Below are 27,307 nucleotides of genomic sequence, written 5' to 3' on the forward strand. Positions count from 1 at the left end.
CTATACCTTAATCACCCACCACCCCAAAAGTCCACCCTCCCAGGTTGTGCGTAACATCATTCAAGGGTGCTGGTACTATGCCAGCACCATCAGCAGATCTCTGTCAAGGAACCCACAGAAAGATGATTGCCAGTGCTCCTCTATCTATGCCATAATCTGATCCCTTCATATCTGCTGAGTGCTCGCTCACTCCTATCACCTGCACCCAGTGAACCCGATGATTGTGGGACAGCTTTTCCTGAGGAGACACAGAGAGGGCATCATCAGCAACATGCAATAGGTTAGCTGTGTAATTGAGGATGGGTTAAAACAGAGCAAGGGAGACCCAATATTCCCCAAGTCAGATCATGAGAGGTATTCCTGCTCCCTCGGCCCTGGCTGATGAACCCCATGCCCAGCCAATAGCAGGATAGGCAGCCATGGTCATGCCTCTGCATGTTCGATGTCCTCTCTCTCCCTCAGCAGCCACGGCGCCTGTATACCGATTTTTAAAACCATAAGTGAAACGCGCCATCAGTAACTCCCCCTGGTGAAGGCAGAGCATTGCGGAAGCCCCAGAGAATACCGGGTCAGTCCCAGTAATGATATGCCAATGGTGCTTACTGTGCGCGCGGAGTCGAACGCATTGATGACGTTGTTAAGGCATCGGAGCATGGCATTCTGTCGGGCGCCTGCCGCCAGTCATATTATTCACCTCACACGCAATTTCCGCCCCAATAATGTTACATGATTCCGAAGTCACTGGAAGGACAATCACACCCAATGTGACGGTATTGGCAGCATTCCTTCCTGCTCAGGCACTTTGGCCGCGATTCTCTGTAAAAATTTCCAAGTGTTGTCGCGAGCGGGAATTGTTGCGGGTTTGCCAGCGCTCAGCATGGCGAGGCCCGCAACGCTATTCAACATTAATTAGTCCACTTAACTAGGCCTCATGGGCGTCTTGCCACAAATGCAGGCTCGCCAGCCAATTCTACAGGACTGCGCTCGCCAGCCATCCGCTAACAAGGTCGAGCAGCACTTATGGTGCATTTGCTCAGCCAACCCCAGCCAGCTCGCAACAATGGCGCTGAGGAGACCAGCCCCAGGATTTGGGGATGCTGACCTTCAGGAGGCTCCTGGACATGGTGGGGGCCGGGAGGGATGTCCTGTTCTCCTGAGGGTCCCAGAGGGTGAGCTGCAAGGCAGCCAGTGCTGCCTGGGGCAAGATAGTGGCAGAAGTCAGCTCGGGCAGTGTGACCAGGAAGACTGGCCTCCAGTGTCGGAAGGTCAACGACCTACACCGGGTAACACGAGTGAGTATATATCAATGTCCCACCTCCAAGGGAGCATCTCCCCAGGCAACCCACAACCCCTCCTCAATCCCCCTCCTCCCTCAATCCTCGCTCCATCCCAGCATTCCTTTCACATCTCCCCTCAGAACTGTGAAGCACACATGTGGCTAACGATGCTCTTCTTTGTGTCCCCTCAGGAAAAGCTCTCCCTTAATCAGTGGGAGACGGCCCAGAATAGCGGTGGGCTGCCGGGCTTGAGAATCCTCACCTCCTTTTCGAGGTGCGGGCCCTGGAGGTGACTGGTGTGGCCGAGGACAGGGCAGTCACCAACACGGTGGTTGGGGAATGAAGCAGAGGTGAAGAACCACCAGGCTCCCACTGGTCCTCACACCAGGACCTGTCAAATGTGAGTAGTGATTTCCTTACTGACCGATCCATCCCTCCCGCTGACCACATGTCCATTCTCCCGCAGGTGCAGCAGCCGAGAACATCTCAGAGGAAAGCTTCGAGGATGCAACCAGGAAAGCCGGGCACAGCTCTCATCTCCACCCTCGGCCAGTGCAGATACACACACCTCATTGGTAAATGTTAGTGGTGAGGCTTCTGGGGCACAATCTGGTGAGCACCACACAGTTGCTGATGTACATCAGGTGGAGGCAGGAACCGCCAGGTGAGACAGCTGTCGGAGGTCTGCTGGATCCCAGGACTCAGCTGGGTCCCAGCCTAATGCTGAGCCTCTGGAAGTGGATTACCCAGAGCTTTTTTTTTTTTATAAATGTTTTTTTATTGAGTTTTCATATTTTATATATGACAAATTACAAGTTATTAGAGAGAGAAAAAAATAAAGGAAAACACAAAAATTTAACATGAATATTTACAGGTAAGCATCTTCATAACAATAATTGTGGCCGCCCCCTTTAGCCAGCATACATATTTTACATTCCCCAATATGGCCGAGGCACATGTTTATAGGCATTTATTTATAGTTTGGTTTTGGGCCTTGGCTTGCCATCAAACCCCCATACCGAGCCCGTAGCCCCCCCCCCCCCCCTCCCCCCGGCTACCTTCCCCCGATTCCCGTCCATTTTCCCCTGGTTCTTGGCTACCCGACTATTCTTCCTCATGTACGTTGGCCACAAACAGGTCCCGGAACAGTTGCATGAATGGCTCCCACGTTCTGTGGAAGCCGTCGTCCGACCCTCGGATGGCGAATTTGATTTTCTCCATTTGGAGAGATTCCGAGAGGTCGGACAGCCAGTCTGCAGCTCTGGGTGGTGCTGCTGACCGCCAGCCAAACAGGATTCTACGGCGGGCAATCAGGGAGGCAAAGGCAAGGGCGTCCGCCCTCCTCCCCAGGAATAGATCTGGCTGGTCTGAAACCCCGAAGACCGCCACTATCGGGCATGGCTCCACCCTCACCCCCACCACTTTGGACATAGCCTCGAAGAAGGCTGTCCAGTACTCCACAAGTCTGGGGCAAGACCAGAACATGTGGGCGTGGTTGGCCGGGCCTCTCTGGCACCGCTCACATTTGTCCTCCACCTCCGGGAAGAACCTACTCATACGGTTTCTCGTTAAGTGGGCTCTATGTACCACTTTTAGTTGCGTCAGGCTGAGCCTTGCGCACGTGGAGGTGGAGTTGACCCTATGCAGTGCTTCGCTCCAGAGTCCCCACCCTATCTCCATCCCCAGGTCGTCCTCCTATTTCCTTCTTGTTGCGTCCAGTACGGTGTCGTCCCTATCTACCAGTCGGTCATATATGTCACTACAGTTCCCTTTCTCTAGGATACTTGCGTCCAGTAGGTCTTCCAATAGTGTCTGTCATGGCGGTTGTGGGTACGTCCTTGTCTCCTTTCGTAGGAAGTTTTTGAGCTGCAGGTACCGTAGCTCGTTCCCCCCAGCTAGCTGAAATTTCTCTGTCAGTTCGTCCAGTGTTGCGATCCTGTCGTCCGTGTATAGGTCCCTGACTGTCAGTGTCCCCCCGTCCTGCCTCCACCTTTTGAAGGTGGCGTCGGTCAGTGCTGGTTTGATTACCCAGAGCTGATGGAGCTGATAGGGAGCGGCCGGGACATTCAGAGGGCGATGTCAGCGTCACTCAAGCAGATCCATAGCTGCTTGGAGGAGTCCCAGAGGCTACAGGCACAGGAGATGGCGCCAGCAATGAGTGACACCAAGGCCAACACTGTTAGGGTGGTGACCACAGTGGAGAGTCTAGTGCACGACGTTGGCACCATGAGTGAAGGTGTCCAAGGCGTCGCGCAGTCGGTGACAGCCATGGCTGAGGGTCTCGGCAGTATGTCTGCCTCGCTGGGGGATGTGACCCAGTACCAGGCTGACCTTGATGAGGTTCTGCGGGACTTGTCCTGCTTTCAAATGGGAATGGCCGAGGCGCTGTGGGGCTTGTCCCAGTTGTAGGTGGGCATTGCTGATGCTCTGCAGAGCATGTCCCAGTCACTGAGGAGCAGCGCTGAGGGCGTTGGCACGATGGTGCGAACCATGGGCAACCACCAGTGCTGGCAGAGCCAGATGAAGCAGGGGCAGCCGGGGCATGAATCAGCTGCCCATCCATCCCAAGGTGAACCCCAGGGCCCTATGACACCGACCGGGAGGAGGGGGCGCTGAGTGCCAACCCGGACCCGTCCCATGGAGTGGTGACGGTGGCCACCAGCTCCCCTGAGTCCCACCTAATGAGGCCTCGTCTCAGCTTCAGCACACAGGACAGGGCAGCATGTGCCATTGACAAGTGAGCTGGGGCCTTCTGGCCCCAGAGATTCCAGAGGATGGCGGCCAGGGGCATCGAGGGCCAAGGGACGAGGTAAGCAGTTGGCTGCCTCCCTCTCTGGTTCCTGGGTACACACTTCCAAGGCCCCTGCTCCCAGAGCATACGGCCGCATTTCAGGGACGTGTAATCCAGCGGATGTGGTCACATGTCATTGACGTGCAATCCAGGGGATACGGTCACATGTCAGGGACGTGTAATCCTGGGAATATGAACAAATGTCAGGGACGTGGGGCTGGATGCAGGGGATACAGGAATTCTCTTCAGGGCCAAGTGACTCTTTTCTATACTAATCTGGCTTTCTGTGGTAAAGCACAGTGTGACTGTATTGGCAGCATTCCTTCCTGCTCAGACATGATGCTTCACAGCTACGTTTTCCAGTTGCAGTTTCAATTCTCATTGAGGAAATGATTTGAAGCAATTCACTGCAGGAAAACAAAACTGAGCTGGAAAACAACACAACAAATACTCTCCTCAATCACGTTCAAGAAGCTGAATTAAACCTGAGAAAGGAATTCAACACACTTTTCATTCGATCAGCACTATGAGATAAGGTTCACTGGAATCACTTTAGTCCTGGAATTTATCTGTAGACTGTTGAACAAGGAGCTGTTTTCAGGAATAAAATAGCAGACATTACAAAGCAGTTCAAACAAAGAGAACTGGGATTTGTTTCCTCTTTATTCTGGGGGTGTGGGCATTAATGACAAGGCCAGAATTGATTCCCCATCTCAAACTGTCCTGGAGAAGGTGGTGGTGAGCCCTGTGAACTGTGCAGTCTCTCTCATGTAGGTACACCCACAGTGCTGTTAGGAAGAGAGTACAGAGTTTTGACTTGAAAACAGTGAAGGAACAATAGTACAGTTCTCAGTCAGAATGATGTGTATCATTACTTGCCACTGATCTGCTCAAGTCTGAATATTACCCAGGTCTTCCTAAGCGTGGGTACGGATTGTTTCAGTATCGCAGGAGATGCTGATTCCTTATCCTGAGGAATTAGAGAGTACTCTGCTGCAGCAAGACTGGTGATGGGCAGGTGATATGAGGCAAAATGATCCGGTTATGGTTCATATTAGGACTAATTCAAATAAAAATGTAATTTTGTTTCCATTCAGCTTCCATTGAAGGTTCAAAGTGAAATGTGAATTTTCTATTTGTATTCTGCAAATGGTCCAGGTCGTTTGCAGTCTTTGAAGAGAGAAAGTTTTACTCTGTGTCCAGAGTAACCTAGGAGGGGTTTATTAATGTAAAATGCTGATTTTCAGCATTTACGTTTGTACAGAATAAACTAAAGCAATCAGAGCTATAAATCACAGGGAGAGCACAGCCTGAACTGGGGTGGACAGGAGTGAATGTTATATGGAATGTTGCTGAGGAGCGCCAGGTTGAAGTGGGGAGAAGGAAAAGTACTTTCTGAAGTTAGAGACTGAGTGTGAGGGAGGGTCGGTGGGGGGGTGGGGGGGGGGGGGGGGGGGGTAGAGACAGGTGTAATAGTTTGAACTGAAAGCAGAAACCCACCATGAACTGGTGAGGGGTTAAGAATGACATCGAGGATTGAGGGGGGAAGGGAGAACATGAACAAGAGGCAGCTGGAGTAGAGAATGAGTTGGGATGTCCCGGGCCAGTGAAGTGAATCGACAGGAATTGAACAGGAAGAGTTTGTATTGATGTGACATCTCACTGCACTCCACAGGAATGTCCCAACGTGTTTCACTGTCAGTGAATTGTTTTGACGTGAATTCACTGTTGTTTTGTGGGTAAATGTGCAACTCAGATTCCATGATGCAACTTGCATTTATATAGCACCAATAATGTGATAAATAGGCCAAAGGCATTTTGTTTGAACGTGATCAGTGATTAATGAATTCAAAGGAAAAGAAGGAAGTACTTAGAGCAGGGGTGGGCAAACTTTTCCGTGCAAGGGCCACATTCAGAAATTCACAATTCACAAAGGGCCGCATAGTATATTAAGTAAAATAATTACTTCACCCGGTTATGATTCTGGGCGCCTCATATAGAACATAGAACAGTACAGCACAGAACAGGCCCTTCGGCCCTTGACATTGTGCCGAGCAATGATCACCCTACTCAAGTCAACGTATCCACTCTATACCAGTAAGTAACCCAAAAGCCCCCCCCCCATTAACCTTAAAAAAAAAATTAAAAAAAAAAAAAAAAAATTTTTTTTTAAAATTTTTTTTTTTTTTTTTTAATGACTTGTTGGGCCGCAGAAATACCTTTGGCGGGCCGCATGCGGCCCGCGGGCCGTAGTTTGCCCACCCCTGACTTAGAGGGTTGACAAACATTTTTTGGTAGTGTATATGTGGGGGTAATCGTTAATTTGGGCACTCAGGGATTTAGGGTTTCACTGGGTTAAAGTCAGAGGGGTGAAATGGCGGATGGACAAGGTCAGAGTGAGATGAATGCAGAGCTCTCAGATAATTATAGCGCTCAAGCTGATAGAAAGGAACGAGATCATGGAGGGACTGGACCACTCTGCTCCTACACCCCAGTTTAAAGTTCTCCCCGGATATTTGTTGCTTCTCTGCATAAATGTAGCACTAGGAACAGCACTAAGGTGAGACTTCACACTTAACTCGGATGGAGGTCCCACCTGAGAGAGCAGCCAGTCCATTGACAGGCCAGCAGCTCTGTAGACTCAGCAGTGTCAGGTTTGAGTGGAGCCAATGCTGGGACTGCAGACAGCCTCAGTGAGGAGGGGCCTACAGAGCAGAATTAGATTGAGATGCACTGGGCAAAACCAATAGGAGATTGAGTACTTCAACCAGAGCTTCTCTTCATCCCATTGGGCATTGAGGCGGTTGCGATTTACTGTACATTTTGTGAGAAGGTTAAATGTCCACCAGATGGTACATCAACCAGCAGAAAGGAGACAAGTGTAAGAACAGACAAGGGTATGAAATAATTCCCTTTATTTTCCTGGGAGGTTTTTCTGAAATAATCTTTGTGTGACCAGAATTATCAGGGCATTGAGTCCCAGAGACAGGAACAGCTATTATTTAATAAAACCAGATGGAGGAGCTGGAAAACGGTTCAGTTAATCGAAGATGGATTTTGATGATTTTGTTTCTCTTGCAGTAACAAAAAGGAGGATTTGTTGAAAGTGAAGCTTGATCAGCTTCAATGTCACTTCACGTGGGCTCCACAGAGAGATATCATTGACTTTGATGATATGAAGCAAAGATTGGAAGATTCAATTCAGACCGGCGGGACATATAAAGCCAGGTCTTACAACCACCTTGCTTTTGTAAACTGTCTGCAAGGAAACTGTGAGGAGGCGATTCAAAACTTAAAGGAAGCTGAAAAGATTCTGATGGAGAATCATGAAGATCAATTTGATGAAAGAATCATCGTCACCTATGGAAACTATGCCTGGGTATATTATCACATGGGACAACTGACAGAGGCTCAGTCCTACCTCGACAAATTGGAGAGGATCTGTAAACAATTTCCTGATGCCTCTCGGTACACAGCAATGATACCTGAAGTATCCGGGGAGAAGGGTTGGTCACTGCTGACTTCTGCAGCTCAATATTATGAAGATGCAAAGGAATGTTTCAAAAAGGCTCTGGAGGACGACCCAGATAACACAGAATGGAATCTCGGCTATGCGACTGCCCTGTCTCGTCTGGAAACATTTTCTGGAACTCCAGAGAATTGTGAACCCACTAAATCAATGAAGCAGTTTAGACGTGTTCTGGAGCTTGATCCAGATCACGGTGAAGCCATGGTGCTGTTAGCTCTAAAACTACAACAGTCTAATCAAAGTGAGGAAGCTATAGAATTAGTTGAAAAAGCGTTGCTGAAGTCCCCTAATCTCCCCTATGTGCATTGTTATGCCGCAAAATTTTACAGATTAAAAGGAGATATGGAAAAAGCTGTGAAGCTGTTGAAGAAAACATTGGAAATGACCCCACACTCTACGATCTTACACCATCAAATAGGTCTGTGTTACAGAAAGCAAGTATTGTCACTGATCAAAAATCCACGTAGCAAAAGACCTGGTGACCCTGCTTTTCAACAGAGAGCTGAACTGATTGAACTGTGTAAGGATCATTTTAAAAAGGCTTTTGAACCTCGCCCATTAACATTTATTAGGGCACAGCTGGATTTTGCCAGAATCTGTTCATTAAATGAAGAATATGAAAATGTCGAGGAGACTTACAATAATCTCCTGAGATTGGAAGGTATACGTCCTGAAAATAAGCAGGAAATATGTTTAGATGTTGGATTATTTGAACTGCAGGAGAAGAAATCAGAAGCAAACGCCATCATCCATTTCCTTGAAGGAATGAAAGTCGATTGCAACTCAGTGGAAAGGAAAAAGTGCCGTGATAACATGAAGTCAATATCAGAAAGACAAATTCGCAGGAATCCAAGAGACAGCAAGGCCCATGGTGTTCTTGGCTTAATGCACCAACTGGATGGGAAGAAGCGCGAGGCTGTTGAAAGCTTTGAAAAAGCCTTGGAGTTGGACCCTGACAATGAAGAATATCTAAGTGCTCTTTGTGAATTACGCCTTTCCATCTCGGTCAACAATGACTTTCCCAACTAACAGTGTGCCGAAAGATGAATTAACACTCTCTAATCCCTAGACAGCTTCTGGTATTCACTTCACTTATATTCTGCTCAGGTTTTTCTAATGGAGCACGTTACACATGTGTGTATAATTTTCAAATAATCTCATTGTAATTATTCTAAATCTCTGAGTTTCATTCAAGAATATTGACCCCACTGATGAACTATATAAATCATATTTGTTTCTGTCTCCCAAGATTTGTTGCTGAAAGAAGTAGAAGGAGGGAAGACTGAAGGGGATAAAAATAGGTTAAAATGGGTTAAAGGGAATAAAAAATAATGGCAGCAGGTATTGATTTTCCAAACACAGTTGCCAGTTGTACAATCAGAAGTGGAATGTTGAAATTGTCAATAAATTAAAGCATGGCTAAGATTTGATTTGTGTGGTTGATCAGTGTGAATACTGACTTTGTTTTTTTCTTTTTTGTTCATGGGCGTCGCAGGCTGGGCCAGCATTTATTACCCATCCCTAAATCCCCTTGAGGGGGTAGTTAAGGGTCAATCACATTGCTATGGGTTTGGAGTCACATGGAGGCCAGACCAGGTATGGACAGCAGATTTCCTTCCCCAAAGGACATTAATGAACCAGATGGATGTTTACAACAATCGACAATGGTTTCATTGTCATCCCTAGACCTTTAATTCTAGATTCTTATTCAATTCAAGTTTCACCATCTGCAGTGGTGGGATTTGAACCTGGGTCTACAGAACATTGCTGGATCATTTCTGACAGTCGGTAATGTTTACACTCTGTCACCATTTGGTGAACACATTTCATCTTGGCAACACGGAGTAACTGGTACACAATCTGCAAAGGGAGACTGCGGGCTGGAGGAAGACACAATAGAGGCAGGAAAAATATAAAAGAAGATGATCATTTATTACTGTTATGTTTTTGTTGTTAGCCACAACGAAGAAAAGCAGTAGAGGTGCCACGTTCTAAGCCAGGGGTGGGCAAACTTTTCCGTGCGAGGGCCACATTCAGAAATTCACAATTTTAAAGGGCCGCATAGTATATTAATTAATAGTCCCGGTTGTAACCAATTAGCGTGCGGCATATACCTCAGCGCTTCCCCCGGCGACATCCTGCCTTTAGCCCTCTTTTTCTCTACTTTTCAAAAATGGGGCTTCACCCGGTTATGATTCTGGGTGCCTCATATAGAACATAGAACAGTAGAGCACAGAACAGGCCCTTCGGCCCTCGATGTTGTGCCGAGCAATGATCACCCTACTCAAGTCAACGTATCCATCCTATACCAGTAACCAAAAAATTATTATTTTTTTTTAATGACTTGATCTTGGTGGGCCGCATAAAGACCTTTGGCAGGCCGCATGCGGCCCGCGGGCCATAGTTTGCCCACCCCTGCTCTAAGCTCAAAGTACCAGGTTCATTAAGAGATGTTGCTTCTACAGGGTAAAATGGTTAACTCTAAAAGCTTGCACAAACACACCACTGATATCACTACAGATGACATGACGCTCCATCAGCAGGCAGTATTATTTAAATATATAACCCACTGCCTCTTTAGTCCTTTATTGCAAAACACTTGGGGAGTTTACAGGCGTATTTCTCCGTTGGCTGACACTGAAATCATGAAACGCGATTGGACAGAGAATCGGTTCCCATGCCGAAATCTACCACAGGCACCGATTTGACGCCAAATTGCAATTCTCCATCAGCTTGACAGCAGCGTTAATGCGGTCCGGAACGCAGGTACAGTAAAGACGGTTTAGATATCATTAGCGGGCCCAACCCAGTATTCTCCGGGGCCTCCATGATTCTCTGCCTCCGATGGGCCAAATTCCCGATGGAGCGGTTCACTTGGGCTTTTAAAAATCTTGAAACCGTTGCCGTGCCTGATGTAAGGGAGAGAGAGGAGGTAGGACACAGAGAGGCCGACCGTAGGCTTCTGGGGTGGACACTGGCCAGGTTGGCTGGGGGGGGGGGGGGCTCTGACTGGGTCGGGAGGAGGAAGGGTGACCAGAGAATGCGTGGTGTGGCCAGGGTGGCCCCTCCCCATGGAACTGGGGTGGTGTCCAGTCACGGACTGCCACTGCTGCTCCCTGCAAGGCAGCTATCTTGCTGCGGGCGCCACTGACCACCCACCTTGGCCCCTGGTTCTATAGAGTGACACCGGCCATACGGGTGCCCCCACCCCTGCACCCCACCCTGCGCCAAATGCCGCCATCCACGGCCCACTCAAGTGTGGGTGGTGTTGGGGGGTAGGAGGGACATTGAAACACATGGCATGGGGAACCGCAACTCACCAGGGTCTCACTTCCTTGCCCATGGCTGACCTCCAACCTGGCGACTTCCTTTTCCTCCAGGCCGCCATCCAGGGCCCTCTGTTCTGCCATGGTGAGGGGCTGCAGATCCTATGGTACCCTTCCAGTTTTCTCCCCCTAAGGGCGGTTATGAGCGGCCTTCTCCTGGGGGGGAGGAAACAGAAAAGGACAGTGTTTGACAGTCTGACGCATGCACCCCAGGTGTTGGGTGGCTGGTGGCCTCAGTGGCCATGGCACCCAGCCATGGCGGCCGGTATGTGTGTCGGGTGGGGTGGGTGAGGTTACTTGTATGTGCGACATGGGTTACTGCCAGGGACACCACGTAGCCTACTCACCATTGCCGTCCTGAGGAGGTTGTGCAGTTTTTTAGGCTCTGCTGGAAGTTCTGGATGGTGGTGCTCACGGCACTGGCCGTGTTGCCAGCTGCGCCCAGGCACGGCGAACGGTGACAGCTGGCAGCCACCCTCCAAGGCAGGGGTACAGGGTGAACCGCCTCTCTTCCATGGCATCCAGGAGGATCTCCAGGTTGCCATCTGTGTAATGGGGTGTCACTCTCCTCACTGCCATCTTGTTGGCTGGGATGGTGTGTGTGGAGTGAAGTGCGTACATGCAACTTTTCAGCCTCCCGAGTGTAAATCTCTGACCCGGCGAATCGTGCATCGTTTCTCATTGTGATTGTGTTCCAGGTGGTGCTGGTGGTAGCCCCCCTTCACAGTAGCTGAATCGGTCCAGATTTGGCGATAGTTTTGCTGTCGTGGAACTCCATGAATCCTGCGCTGGCATCAACACTTAGTCTCAAAAGCGGAGAGCCCCACCGCCGTTCACTCGCTGGAGCTGAATTGCACCAGTTATACGATTCCCTTGCTGTCCTAATGCAGGATGCAATTCAGTGTTCCAGGGAATGCCGCTATTGGTCAACTTGAGCGGACAGCCCGACAGTGAGTCCTTGTGGCCGGTCAACCCCCCTCCCCCCCCCCACCCCCCGCCCCACACACACTCCCAACCCCATCACCACCACATATTAGCCCTGCCCCCACCTCCACTGCACAGCAGACCCCACCCCGAGATTGTTTGGGTGCTCCTCCTCTACCATCAAGTATGGGGGTGACCCGACCCACCGCCCCAGGATCCCTGTAATTTGGGTACACACCCTGGGACCCCTGTAATGGGAAACTCCCCTCAGGGAACACTCTAATAGGGGATCCCCTACAGGGACCCCAGTAATAGAGATACCTCCCCAGCGTCTCCTGTAATTGGCGGACACATCCCAGGGACTCCCAGCTAATGGAACCCCCTTTAATGACCGCCCCAGACACAGACCCCCTCTCCCTGTGAGAAGGGACCCCTGTCTAGAAGCTAGTGAGCAGCCAAGATGGGGCAGTGGGAAACGTCATAGCTGTAATATTTACCTTATCATTCCACGTGTCCATTCCTCGAAGGAGAGCAGCTGTACCTGCGTCTGATACCCACGGATCCATTAGCTGCAAGCCATTCATTAGAACAGTGTTCTGTGATTGACAGCTTGTAAAAACAATCTGCAGCTTTGATCCATTCGTATCCTGACACGCTTCAGTGGCCTAAGTGGTGAAACCCCAATGTTTTTAAACAGTGACCACATCGAAGAGAGGTAAGTGCAGTGAAATCACACACATGAATGATTGGAATGAGTGCCTGGAAAAATTGCATTTGGAAAATCTGCATATTAGAGTGAGGTAGTTAGTCCCACTCTAAAATGCAGCTCTCCTAACCTACCGAGGCTATGGGATCTAACCCCGTTGCCTTGGAGTTCTTAGGCAAGCCTTGTTGAGTACTGGTCCCCACAAACAGGGGACAGGTGGAACAGCACATTGGGGGGGGGGTTGTCTCCCTGGTGTCAGCCGGGTACTTGCGAAATTGGCACTGCCAAGGTGCCAGGCTGGCATTTTTCCCATGCCGGGATAGGGCCCAGATGTGCCCGACCGGTGCGGAGGAGCCCCCATGACCTCATTATAGGTGAGTTGGGGCTTTGGTTGGGGGGGGGGGGGTCTGTGGGTCACGCTGGTGGGGGGTCGAGAGATCTGTATTTAAAAATGGCATCCTGATATCCTTCTGCACTGGGGAATTCTGGCAAGCGAAGCTCCTCAGTGCTGGAAACGGGACTAAGGAAACCTCGGCGGCACATTCCCCAGTGAAGCCCCAGATTGCAACAAAGTCCTGATCGATAGCGTGGTCTTTCTTGGCGCTACCAGCCGGGAAACACCCGGCTAAATGCGCTTGACACGGGACCGTTTTGCAATTCGGGTCGATGGCGCCCAATATATCCTTGTGAGTTGAACCAAATACTGGTTTATTTCTCATGGTGGCTCTTTCACCCTCTGTATAAGCACAATTCAAGAAGAGAGTCATTATACATTACTATTAATAATGATGATAGAATGCATCTGTTTCCAATCAAGAGAGCTGTTTTTGAAGGAAAACCTAAAATATTGAACACACTATCCTTCCACAGATCTGTGCAGGACTTAAACAGCACAACAACTAACTAATATTTCTGCATTCCAACCCACTGACTCATTAGCATTTCCTGCCTGTCAGCATCTGTACCTGTCCCTGTTTTTATTCCTTTCTCTATAACATAGTGCACGGTAAGTAAGCTATTTATTCATGATTAAAATAAACCAACATCGTCCATGGAGAATCATCACCAAAGCTGTCTCTGTGTTTTAAAACAATTCAAAAATAATTCCAGAACAGAATTAAAATTATCTTGAGAATTTATTTTTACATCGCTAACTTTCCATTAGCCTCTGACTATTTTCTTTCGCTGTCCACTACTGTTAGTGCCTTCTGTACATGGACATTTTAAAAATATTCTGATCTATTTTTGTGGTCGATGATGCCATGTTTCTCCACTTTTCATCTGCCAGTTTTACCCAGTCACTTAACCGAGAAATGTCCTTTTGCAGTTTTATATTTTTTCCATTTGTTGATGGGATGTGGGTGTTGGTGGCAAAATCATCTTTATTGCCCATCCCTAATTCCCAATGAGAAGGTTGTGGTGAGCTGCCTTCTTGAGCTGCTGCAATCCACATGGTGTAGGTACACCCACAGTGCTGTTAGGGAAAAGATTCCAGGATTTTGAACCAGTGAAAGTGAAGGGACAGCGATATATTTCCAAGTCAGGATGGTGGGTGGCTTGGAGAGGAACTTCCAGGTAATGGTGTTCACAAGTATCTTCTAGATGGTAGCGATTGTAGCTTTGGAAGGTCTGAGGAGCCTTGGTGAGAATCTGCAGCGCATCTAATAGATGGTACACACAGCTGCCATGTTTATCCTTGATGGAGAGAGTGAATTTTTGTAGATGGGGTGCAAGTCAAGAGGGCCGTTTTGTTCTGGATGGTGTCAAGCTTCTTGAGTGTTGCTGGAGCTGCACTCATGCAGGCAAGTGGGGAGTCTTCCATCACATTCCTACTTGTACCCTGTAGATGGTGAACAGGTTTTGGGAAGACAGGAGGAGAACTGCACACAACGCGTTTCTTAGTCTCTGACCTGCTCGAGTAGCCACAGTATTTATTTGGCTAGCCCTGTTTAGTTTCTGGTGAATGATAACCCCCAGGACATTGATAATCATAGAATCATAGAATTTACAGTGCAGAAGGAGGTCATTCGGCCCATCGAGTCTGCACCGGCCCTTGGAAAGAGCACCCTACTTGAAATGAAAATGAAATGAAAATTGCTTATTGTCACAAGTAGGCTTCAAATGAAATTACTGTGAAAAGCCCCTAGTCGTCACATTCCAGCGCCTGTTCGGGGAGGCTGGTACGGGAATTGAACCCGCGCTGCTGGCCTGCCTTGGTCTGCTTTCAAAGCCAGCTCTTAGCCCTGTGCTAAACCAGCCCCTTCTTTAGCCTAAACCTCCACCTGATCCTCCTAACCCAGTAACCCCAACTAACCTTTTTGGACACTAAGGGACAATTTAGCATGTCCAATCCACCTCACCCGCACATCTTTTAGACTATGGGATCAAACCGAAGCACCCGGAGGAAACCCACGCAGACACGGGGAGAACGTGCAGTCTCTGCACAGACAGTGACCCAAGCTGGGAATCGAACCTGGGACCTTGGAGCTGTGACGCAACTGTGCTAACCACTATGCTACCATGCTGCCCGTAATATGGCATTCAGTGATGGTAATGCCATTGAATGTTAAGGGGTGATGGTTATATTTGTCTTGTCTTGTCATTTGTCTTGTCATTCCCTGGCATTTGTGTGATGCAAATGTTACTCGCCACTTGTCATCCCAAGCCTGGATATTATCCAGATCTTGCTGCATGGCGATGTGGACTGCTTAAGTATATGACGATTCACGAATGGTGCTGAACATTGTGTAATTGTCCATGAAGAACTAGCTTACTTGTGGGCTTGGAGTTTTCTTGCTTCAAGAAACGAAACAGAAGGGAAACAGGCTGAAGGCTGAAGAAGCAGAGATCAGGGATTCGGGATCTGAAAATGGTGCCATGGGTGTATTTGGTGAGGATTATGAGACACGGAATTCTTATGAAGAAAAGTTCTAAATGTATCTTGTCGGAAATCAGACTGCATGTTACAACTTTCCTCAGCTTGATTGGGCAAAAAACATTCACGTCATTACAAAATCTGGTCCACCCAGCTAAACCAGGAGGAAAGGCAGACAAAGGGTTAAGGATAATCTTGGAAGGACATTTCTCCCCCCGTCCACTGTTCATAACTGAAAGATTCCGCTTCCACCAGCGTGATCATTAGAAAGGAGAAAGCATTTTGCAATTTGTAGCAACGTTATATAAATTAGCAAAGTGCTGTGAATTTGGTCAAACATTTGATGATACACTTCAAACACTTATCTGTTGATCAGAAATGAAGCCATCCAAAGGACACTGTTGACTGAAGTGCTCTAACCCTGAAATATGTTGTGGAAATTGCTACTTCTTTGGAACTTGCATTGAAAGAGGCTTTGCCAATTGGAGTCCGAGGAAAGGTTCATAAGATGGTGTTGCTCGTTCTGGGTGAGTGTGCTTTACACTCAATTGGCTCTGTTTATTACTTAGCTCTGGAGTCGCCAGGTATCGTTATGATACCGCCACAAGGCTCAAGTTCAAGTTCAGATCAATGACTCAATATACCAGTTAGTAAGTTCAAAACAAGACACGTTTATTATAACACAGTTATTTACTACTCATGCATATAATACTAAGACTAAACTATTCCTACCACTAATAGGCCAATACTTATCTGGAATGAGGGAACTGCCGGATCAGGGAACAATGGCCTCTTGCTCTGTACTGGGTCCGCAGGTTTCCAGTTGGTGTGGACTAAAGGGGTCAGGAGTGTCTACTCTCGTAGCGTGCGTTGTATGACACTTACTTGATGGTGGCTGCTGACCAGGCCTCTCCTGCTCTTGGTCAAGGTCTTCTGCTGCAAAGGTGTTCTGCTGGGAGGGCTGGCTGGTCAAGAAGAAAGAATCAGTCCTGGGACCTGACTTTTATAGATCCCAGGGGCTTCGCGCCCTTCTGGGCGGACCCTCTATAAACTTGCAATCGATTGGGTCTCTTCCCAATCGATTGATTTGAATTTCCCCAATCACGGGGCTGTTTATCGATCACTGGGCGGTTCTTTCCACCTTATTTGTGTCCTTTTGTTTCAGACTCCACTGGCGCCGGGATGTCTGACCTGCTATAGAATGTTTCAATCTCTTCTAATTGTTGTGTCCATTGTGCCTGGGGATCACCAGGAATCGCTCACTTAATATGCACAGCTTGTTAGTTACAATGCTGTCTGGTTTCTTTAGCAGCCAGAATACACAGGGGATTCTGCAAACTGCTTGTCTCTTTGCAACTGTCCATTTTTCCCTGTAACCTTTGCATTCTTCCATTTTGTGTGAGGAAGTGGCCAACCCAGGTGACTACAATGGAGGCTGCTAAAAGAAAGTCTACAAAAAATCTACCGTGTCATAACTGTACTCAAGTGGGTCATTTGGCAGGAGAATGTTGGATAAGGAGAATAAATGCAAAAATTGTGGCAAAGTAGGCCATATTACCAAGCATGTCGGTCACGTCAACCTTCACCAGCACAAAACTTAAAAAAGTACAGCCAAGTCTGCTACTTGAGTTTACAAGTTAAGTGAAAGAACTAAATACTCACAAGGGGACAATGTGCCAGACCAGCTTCAAGTATTCAAGCTAGGCGTGTTGTCAGTACAACGCTTCTAGGTGTTCCCAAAACTTGATGGTAATACGATCATTTCGTAAGGGGAGGTCATGTCTGACAAATCTGTTAGAATTCTGGAGGTAACAAAGAAGTTAGACACAGGAGCACCAGTGGACGTGATCTATTTGAATTTCCAGGAGGCCTTTGACAAGATTCTTATAGGAGGCCGTTCCGTAATTTAAGAGCCCATGGTGTTAAAGATAAGATACTGGCATGGACAGAGGTCAGGCTGACTGGCCGAAGGCAGAGAGTAGGGATAAAGGGTTCTTTTTCAGGATGGCAACTGGTGACTAGTGGTGTGCCTCACGGGTCGGTGTTGGGTCCACAACTTTTCACAATATACATTAATGGTCTGGAAGAAGGAACTGAGGGCACTGTTGCTCGGTTTGCAGATGATACAAAGATATGCAGAGGGACAGGTAGCATTGAGGAAACAAGGGGGCTGCAGAAGGACTTGGACAGGCTAGGAGAGTGGGCAAAGAAGTGGGAGATGTGATACAATGTGGAATAGTGTGAGGTTATATAGTGTGAGGCTTGGAATATAAAAGCAGGGATGTACTTCTGAGGCTTTATAAAGCACTAGTTAGGCCCCATTTAGAATACTGTGAGCAATTCTGGGCCCCACACCTCAGGAAGGACATACTGGCACTGGAGCGGGTCCAGCGGAGATTCACACGGATGATCCCAGGAATGGTAGGCCTAACATACGATGAACGTCTGAGGATCGTGGGATTATATTCATTGGAGTTTAGGAGGTTGAGGGGAGATCTAATAGAAACTTACAAGATAATGAATGGCTTGGATAGGATGGACGTAGGGAAGTTGTTTCCATTAGCAGGGGAGACTAGGACGCGGGGGCACAGCCTTAGAATAAAAGGGAGTCACTTTAGAACAGAGATGAGGAGAAATTTCTTCAGCCAGAGAGTGGTAGGTCTGTGGAATTCATTGCCACAGAGGGCGGTGGAGGCCGGGACATTGAGTGTCTTTAAGACAGAAATTGATAAATTCTTGATTTCTCGAGGAATTAAAGGCTATGGGGAGAGAGCGGGTAAATGGAGTTGAAATCAACCATGATTGAATGGTGGAGTGGACTCGATGGGCCGAATGGCCTTACATCCGCTCCTATGTCTTATGGTCTTATGGTTATGCACTTTGGTTGGAAGACTAGAGGCATAGACTATTTTCTAAATGGGAAAAGGCTTAGGAAATCAGAAGCAAAAGGAACTAAGGAAGCCTAGTTCAAGATTCTCTTAATGTTAACGTGCAGGTTCAGTTGGCAGTTAGGGAGGCAAATGCAATGTTAGCATTCATGTTGAGAAGGCTAGAATACAAGAACAGGAATATACTTCTGAGGCTGTATAGGGCTCTGGTCAGACCCAATTTGGAGTATTGTGAGCAGTTTTGGGCCTTGAATCTAAGGAATGATGTGCTGGCATTGGAAAGTTTCCAGAGGAGGTTCACAAGAACGATCCCTACAATGAAGAGCTTGTCATATGAGGAGCTGTTGAGGACTCTGGGTTTGTACTCGTTGGAGTTTAGAAGAATGGGGGTGGAACTTTTGAACTTACAGGATACTGAGAGGCCTGGATAGAGTGGACGTGGAGAGGATGTTTCCACTAGTAGGAAATACTAGAATCATAGAGCACAACCTCAGACTAAAGGAACAATCCTTCAGCACTGAGATGACCAGGAATTTCTTCAGCCAGAGGATGGTGAATCTGTGGAACCCTTTGCCTCAGAAGGCTGTGCAGATCAAATCACTGAGTGTGTTTAAGACAGAGATAGATAGGTTCTTGATTAATAGGGGGATCAGGGGTTATGGGGAGAAGGCAGAAGAATAGGGATGAGAAACATATCAGTCATGATTGAATGGTGGAGCAGACTCGATGGGCCGAATGGCCTAATTCTGCTTCTATGTCTTATGGCTTCTGATCAAGATGGAAGTGGATATGGGCGCTGCAGTATCACTGATACCTGAGATAATATAGATCAGAATCTAAAACATGTACCTTTAAAACCATCAAATGTTGCCCTAAGGACATGCACAGAAGAGGGGATGCATTATGGTGCATGTGGAAGTTAATAGTCAAAAAGCAGAGTTACCTCTCCCCATTGTCCAAGGAAATTTTCCAGACTTCAAGGAATCATCGCCTGCCTGTTTTGTGAACTCCAGCATGGTGTCACACCAGACACATCTTCCCCTCATTCCCCCTGTTAGCAGTACACAGGGATGATTCCCTTCAGGATACCCTGGTTCACATCCTCAACACCTCACCCTCTTCCCTCGGCACCTTCCAATACAATCACAGAAGCTTTAACATCTACCCCTTTACCTTCCCTCTGCTCACCATCCAAGGGCCTAAACACTCTTTTCGAGTGAGCCAGTCCTTCACGTGCCCGTCCTTCTGGTCTATTGAATTCGCTGCTACCATTGCGGTCTACTCTATATTGGAGAGACTAAACGCAGACTAGATGACCGCTTTGCAGAACATCAGTCCATCCGCAAACAGGACCCAGACCTTCCTGCCACTTTCTGTATGAAGAAAGGCGGAAGGTACTCAAGCGGGAAATTAGGAAGGCTAGGAGGGGGTCATGAAAAGTCCTTGTCAAGTAGGATTAAGGCGAATCCCAAAGCTTTTTATTCATACGTAAAAAGCAAGAGGGTGGCCAGGGAAAAGATTGGACCACTTAAGGACAGTGGGGGGAATTTATGTGTTGAGCCAGAGGAAATGGTACTGAATGAGTACTTTGCATTATTGTTCACCAAAGAAAGAGACTTTGTGGAAGATGATTTTTGGTTCGGATATGTGGACAGTCTGGATCATGTTAACATTGAAAAGGAGGAGGTATTGGGCCTTTTTAAAGATCTTAAGGTTGATAAGTCTCCTGGGCCAAATGGGATTTACCACAGAATCCTGAGGGAAGCAAGGGAGGAAATTGCTGGGGCCTTGACTGACATCTTTGTGTCCTCATTGGCTACAGGTGAGATCCCAGAGGACTGAAGAAGAGGTAATGTGGCACCGCAGTTTAAGAAAGGTAGCAGGAATAATCCTGGAAACTATAGGCCAGTGAGCCTCACGTTGGTAGTAGGTAAATTATTGGAGAGAATTCCCAGGGGCAAGATTTATACCCATTTGGAAACAAATGGACTCATTAGCGATAGTGGCATGGTTTTATGAAGGGGAGGTTGTGCCTAAATAATTTGATCGAGTTTTTTGAGGAGGTGACAAAGATGATTGATGAGGGGAGGGTAATGGATGGTGTTTACATGGACTTCAGTAAATCATTTGAAAAGGTGCCTAATGGCAGACTGGTACAAAAGGTGAAGTCACAAGGGGTCAGAGGTGAGGTGGTAACATGGATACAGAACTGGCTCGGTCACAGAAGGCAAGGGATAGAATAGAAGGGTGTTTTTCTGAATGGAAGGTTGTGACTAGTGGTGTTCCACAGGAATCTGTGCTGGGGCCTCTGTTACATAAGCAATTTGGCGGAAAATGTAGCTGATCTGATTAGTAAGTTCGCAGATGACACCAAGGTTGGTGGAATGGCAGATAGAGTTGAATATTGTCAGAGGATACAGCAGGACATAGATACGTTGGAGACTGGGCAGAGAAATGGTAAATGGAGTTTAATCTGGACAAATGTGAGGTCATGCATTTTGGTATGTCTAACATAGAGGGGAAATACACCATAAATGGCACAACACTTAGGAATATGGAAAGACAGAGAGATCTGGGTGTGCAGGTCCACAGATCTTTGAAGTCGCAACATAAGTGGACAAGGTAGTCAAGAAAGCATATAGAATGCTTGCATTCATTGGACAGTGCACCGAGTATAAAACTGCCAATTATGCTACAGTTGTATAGAACCTTGGTTAGGCCGCACTTGGAATATTGCACACAATTCTGGTTGCCACACTACCAGAAGGATGTTGAGGCTTTGGAGAGGGTGCAGAGGAGGTTTACCAGGGTGTTGCCTGGTCTGGAGGGTGTTTGCTATGTGGAGAGGCTGAATAGACTCGGACTGTTTTCATTGGAAAGTGGGAAGTCGAATGGTGACCTGATAGAGGTCTACAAGATTATGAGGGGCATGGATAGGGTGGACGGACAGGCACTCTTTCCCAGGGTAGAGGGATCAGTCACCAGGGGACATAGGTTGAAGGTCCATGGGGCAAAGTTTAGAGGAGATGTGCGAGGCAGGTTTTTTGCTTGGAGGGTGGTGAGTGCCTGGAACGCGTTGCCAGGGGAGGTTGTGTAAGCAGATACATAAACGGCGTTCAAAAGGCATCTTGACAAACACATGGATATGGTGGGTAGAATGGAATACAATACAAGGAAGTGCTCAGGGTTTTGTCAAAGGTTGATATTATGACCGGTACAGGCTTGGAGGGCCGAAGGGCCTGTTCCTGTGCGGTATTGTTCTTTGTTCTCTTTGTTGTTTGTTCTTTGCTTGCCATTTCCACTCACCGTCCTGCTCTCATGTCTACATCTCTGTCCTTGACCTGCTGCAATGTCCCAATGGAACCCAGCGCAAACTGGAGGAACAGCACCTCAGCCTCCGATTCGGCATGTTACAGCCTTCCGGACTGAACATTGAGTTCAACAACTTCAGACTGTGAACTCTCTCCCTCTGCCACCTTTACCCCATTTTTATTTCTCTCAATTCATTCTCATTTATTCCACCCATCTGTGTTTCCCTCACCATTGTCCTCCCTCCTCCCATCCCAAACCACTTGGGCCATCTGTTCCCTGTTCCTACTTGCCCTTTAGTACACTGCTTACCTTTGTTCTGCCTTTAAAACATTCTGATATGTCTGTCACTATCTGCATCCTTCTTATAATATATGTAAAAATATATTATATAATAATAACCTTTGTTGTCACAAGTCGGCTTACATTAACACTGCAATGAAGTTACTGTGAAAAGCCCGTAGTCACCACATTCCAGCGTCTGTTCGGGTACAGAGAGGGAGAATTCAGAATGTCCAAATTACCTAACAGCATGTCTTTCGGGACTTATGAAAGGAAACCGGAGCACCCAGAGGAAACACACGCAGACACAGGGAGAACATGCAGACCCCGAACAGACAGTGACCCAAGCCGAGAATTGATCCGGGACCCTGGAGCTGTGAAGCAACAGTGCTACACACTGTGCTACCGCCTTGACCACCCCTATTTATGTTCCGTTTGTCTTTCTGCCCACGACATCTTTGTCAATCTCCACCTATCACTGGCCCTCTATTCAGTCCCACTGCTCCACACCCCCATCCCACCCCACAACAGTATAAATCTGATCCTATTCCAGTTCTCTCTCTCGCTTTGACAAAGAGTCATCCAGACTCAAAACATAAGCTCCCTGCTCTATCCACAGGTGCTGTCAGACCTGCTGAGATTGTCCAGTATTTTCTGTTTTTGTTTCAGATTCCAGCTTTTTCAGTAATTTGCTTTTAACATTCCAGCCTTGTTCAGCCATAGACATAGAACATGCAGTGCAGAAGGAGGCCATTCGGCCCATCGAGTCTACACTGACCCACTTTAGCCCTCACTTCCACCCTATCCCCCTAACCCAATAACCTCTCCTAAACGTTTTTGGACACTTAGGGTAATTTAGCATGACCGGGGAAGGGTGGGGGGGGGGGGGGGGGGGGGTTGCTCCGCGAGGTCTGGAGGGACTGGTGGGGTGTCCAGGGGGTGGCCTGGGGGGCTGTATTTGGCAAGTCGGGTCCATGCATGGCAGGCACCACGTTGTACGACGCGACTGCTGCAGGTCATCGCCTTGCACATGCGCAGCCACGGACTCGGCCAGCCATCATCCGAGCAAAGACAGGTCCGATATGTTACATCATACAGACAGATGATGAAAGAGTTTGATGACATTAAGTTGACCAATTATTATGTTCACTAAGTGAATGGACTGAACCTTCACCAGTTGTATTCACCTCGGAAGGTATGGACAGTGATGTGACAGAATTGAGATCTACTACAGGGGAAAGTACAGCATCTGTCCCTGCAGAATCTTCAGTACGAACAGAGACAGATACTGATTTAGTTACACAAAAAGTACCACCAATAAGTAAAGCGGAGGGCACTTCGGTGATTTTGAAAAGCCAGGGGCGGGATTCTCCTCTATCCGGCAGGGTGGGCCATACCGGCACCGAGGAGTGGCGTGAACCACACCGGCGTTAGGGCGCCTGGAAGGTGTGGAATCCTCAGCACCTTCAGGGTGCGTGGGAGCACCAGCGTGTACTGGCGTCATCCCAGCTGGGGGGGGGGGGGTTCTTCTCCGCGCCGGCCATGGCGGACCGTTACACCAGCCGGTGAGATGGGAAAGGGTGCCCCCATGGCACAGGCCCGCCGCAGATCGGTCGGCCCCGATCACGGGCCAGGCCACCGTGAGGCCCCCCCGGGGCTAGGTTCCCCCGTGCGTCACCGAGGACTCCGGAGGCTGCCTGCAGAACCAGGTCCCTCCAGCAAGGACCTGGTCTAATTTACACCGGCTGGACCAGCCGAAATCGGGGGGCCACTCGGCCCATCACAGGGCGGCGAATCGCCGGGGGGCCGCTGCCAATGACCCCCGACAGAGCGGGTCGCAATTTCCGCCCCCGCCAAAAAAAGGGCACCGGAGAATCTGGCAACCAGCGTCGGGGCGGGATTCACGCCGCCCCCCGGCCCGGCGGGGTGTCGGAGAATCCCGCCCCAGATTCCAGAAATCAAATATTACCTAAAAGAGACTGGCATCCTCCAAAGGGACTGTCTTATTAATGTATATACGTATGGGTAACATATTGGTGCAGGTTAAATTTAGTTGGGTCTGTTGTTGAAGTGTGTAAAAGAAAAGTTGTTTGCACTAAAGGAGTAAAGAGAGAGGGGGTTAAGTTTTCAAATAATACTGCCTGCTTGTGGAACATCAAGTGATCAGTCGTGATGTCAGCAGTGTGTTTGTGTAGGTGATTGGAGTTATCCATCTTACACTGCAGAAGGAACTCCTCTTAATAAACCCGGCAGCGCATATTACAAACTTAGAGCGCGGCGGCACCTCTACTTCTTTTCCTATTTGCGGCTAACAACAAAAATATAACAGGAATAAATTTTCATCTAATTTTATATTCATTTATTTTTCCTGACTCTATTATGTCTTCCTCCAACCCGCAGTCTCCCTTTGTAGGTTGTATACAAGTTAATCCGTGTTGCCAAGATGAAATGTGTTCACTAAATGGTGACAGAGCGTAAACATTACCGACTGTCAGGAATGATCCAGCAGATTTTATCCCCACCCTGTTCTGTGTGAACCAAACTGTCAGCATTCACACTGATCAACCACACAAATCAAATCTTAGCCATGCTTTCATTTTATTGGCTATTTCAACATTCCACTTCTGATTGTACAATTGAAATCTCTGTTTGGGAAATCAATACCTGCTGCCATTGTGTTTTATTCTTTTTAGCCAATTTTAACCTATTTTTATATCCTTTAGTCTTCCCTCCCTCTCCACCTTTCCACACACAACAGCAACTCTTGGGAGAACAGAATAATATTATTTGTTTAGTTCACCAGTGGGGTCAATGTTCCTGAATGAAGCACAGAGATTTAGAATAATTACAATGAGATTATTTGAAAATTGTACACACATGTGTAACGTGCTCCATTAGAAAAACCTGAGCAGAATATAAGTGAAGTGAATACCAGAAGCTGTCTAGGGATTAGAGTGTTAATTCATCTTTCGGCTCAGCATTAGTTGGGAAAGTCATTGTTGACCGAGATGGAAAGGCGTAATTCACAAAGAGCACTTAGATATTCTTCATTGTCAGGGTCCAACTTGAAGGCTTTTTCAAAGCTTTCAACAGCCTCACGCTTCTTCCCATCCAGTTGGTGCATTAAGCCAAGAACACCATGGGCCTTGCTGTTTTTCGGATTCCTGCTAAGTTGTCTTTCTACTATTGACTTCAACCTCTCACAGCACTTTTTTCCTTCCGTTGAGTTAGAATCGACTTTCATTCCTTCCAGAAAATGGGTGATGGCGTTTGATTCCGATTTCTTCTCACGCAGTTCAAATAATCCAACGTCTAAACATATTTCCTGCTTATTTCTTGGAGGTATATCTTTCGATTTCAGTAGATTATTGTAAGTCTCCTCGACATTTTCATATTCTTCATTTAATGAACAGATTCTGGCATAATCCAGCTGTGCCCTAATAAATGTTAATGGGCGAGGTTCAAAAGCCTTTTTAAAATGATCCTTACACAGTTCAATCAGTTCAGCTCTCTGTTGAAAAGCAGGGTCACCAGGTCTTTTGCGACATGGCTTTTTGATCAGTGACAATACTTGCTTTCTGTAACACAGACCTATTTGATGGTGTAAGATCGTAGAGTGTGGCGTCATTTCCAATCCTTTCTTCAACAGCTCCACCGCTTTTTCCACATCTCCTTTTAATCTGTAAAATTTTGCTGCATAGCGAAGCACATGTGGGAGATCAGGGGACTTCTGCAACGCTTTTTCAACTAATTCCAGTGCTTCCTCAATTTGATTGAATTCCTGTAGTTTTAGAGCTAACAGCACCATGGCTTCACCGTGATCTGGATCAAGCTCCAACACACGTCTAAACTGCTTCATTGATTGAGTGGATTCACATTTCTCTGGGGTTCCAGAAAATGTTTCCAGACGAGACAGAACAATCGCATAGCCATCATTCCATTCAACATTATCAGGATCTTCCTCCAAAGCCTTTTGGAAACATCCCTTTGCTTCTTCATAATATTGAGCAGCAGATTTCAACAGTGACCAACCCTTCTCCCCGTTTACTGCAGGTATCATTGCTGTGTACCGAGAGGCATCAGGAAATTGTTTGCAGATCGTCTCCAGTTTGTCGAGGTAGGACTGAGCCTCTGTCAGTTGTCCCATGTGATAATATATCCAGGCATAGTTTCCAAAGGTGATGATGATTCTTTTATTAAATTTATCTTCATGATTCTCCCTCAGAAAATTTTCAGCTTCCTTTAAGTTTTGAATCGCCGCCTCACAGTTTCCTTGCAGACAGTTTACAAAAGCGAGCTGGTTGTAATACCTGGGTTGATATTTCTCATTCGTCTGAATTGAATCTTCTAATCTTTGCTTCATGTCATCCAAGTCAATATTTTCTTTCTGTGGCCCCCATGTGAAGTGACATTCAAGTTGTTCAAGCTTCACTTTCAACAAATCCTTCTCTTGGTCACTGCAAGAGAAAAACAAACCCATCAAAATCCATCTCGGACTAACTGAACCATTTTCCAGCCCCTCCATCCATTTTTATTATCCAAGACCTTTTCCTGACTCTGGGACTCAATGACCCTGAAACCTCTGGTCACAAAATTATTATCTCAGAAAAACCTCCCAGCAAAATAAAGGGATTTACTTCATAACCTTGTCTGTTTTCATACTTGTCTTTTTTCCGCTGATTGATGTATTATCTGGTGAACGTTGAACCTCTCACAAAATGTACAGTAAATCTTAACCGCCTCAATGCCCAATTGGATGATGAGGAGCTGTAGCTGAAGTACTCAATCTCCTATTGGTTTTGCCAAGTACATCCCCTTCTCATTCTGCTCTGTAGGCCCCTCCTCACCGAGACTGCCTGCAGTCCCAGCATTGGTTCCACTCAAACTTGACACTGCTGAGCCTACAGAGCTGCTGGCCTGTCAATGGACTGGCTGCTCTCTCAGGTGGGACCCTGCTCCCGAGTTAAGTGTGAATTCTCACCTTAAGACAATTAATGATGCTCCTGATCCAAAATTTACACAGAGAAGCCAGGAATATCTGGGGTGGACTCCCCCTGACCTTTAAGCTAGGTTTTGGGGGCAGTGTCGGACTTCCATTGACTCTGGTCGAAGAAGGTCACAAATGTAAAAATGTCATCCCGGTGTTCCAGTCCCTTCATGATCGAGTCCCTTTCTATCACCTTGAGTCCTATAGTCTTCTGAGAACTCTGCATTCATCTCACTCTAAACTTGTCCATGTGCTATTTCACCAGACTGCTGACTTCAGCCAGAGAAACTCCAAATTCCTGACTACCCTCCTTAAAGTTTACCCCCACATATAAACTAGTAAAGATTTTTGTCAGTCCTCTAAGTATTGTAATGATATTCTGGTATCAATCTACATGATGAATGTATGTGAAT

The 27,307-nt window shown here is 47.4% G+C and overlaps 3 protein-coding genes across 7 annotated transcripts in view; 1 reads left to right on the forward strand and 2 right to left on the reverse strand.

Moving 5' to 3' along the window:
- LOC119950965 (interferon-induced protein with tetratricopeptide repeats 5-like) overlaps window positions 1-9,001 on the forward strand; it is a 33,654-nt gene extending 24,653 nt beyond the window's left edge. The window contains exon 2 of the mRNA XM_038773995.1: window positions 7,150-9,001. Coding sequence (XP_038629923.1) covers window positions 7,244-8,626 — 1,383 coding nt within the window. The 5' untranslated portion in view covers window positions 7,150-7,243 and the 3' untranslated portion in view covers window positions 8,627-9,001. The remainder of the gene's footprint in view (window positions 1-7,149) is intronic.
- LOC119950988 (interferon-induced protein with tetratricopeptide repeats 5-like) overlaps window positions 1-27,307 on the reverse strand; it is a 999,792-nt gene that overhangs the window by 165,659 nt on the left and 806,826 nt on the right. The window lies entirely within an intron of this gene.
- LOC119950954 (interferon-induced protein with tetratricopeptide repeats 5-like) overlaps window positions 24,489-27,307 on the reverse strand; it is a 169,565-nt gene continuing 166,746 nt past the window's right edge. For all 5 annotated transcript variants that reach the window (XM_038773979.1, XM_038773976.1, XM_038773977.1 and 2 more), the window contains one exon: window positions 24,489-26,364. In XM_038773979.1, the coding sequence (XP_038629907.1) occupies window positions 24,888-26,270 (1,383 nt within the window). In that variant the 5' untranslated portion in view covers window positions 26,271-26,364 and the 3' untranslated portion in view covers window positions 24,489-24,887. The remainder of the gene's footprint in view (window positions 26,365-27,307) is intronic.

Source organism: Scyliorhinus canicula, chromosome 16 (genome assembly GCF_902713615.1).
Source record: "Scyliorhinus canicula chromosome 16, sScyCan1.1, whole genome shotgun sequence".
In the NCBI taxonomy this organism is placed as follows: Eukaryota; Metazoa; Chordata; class Chondrichthyes; order Carcharhiniformes; family Scyliorhinidae; genus Scyliorhinus; species Scyliorhinus canicula.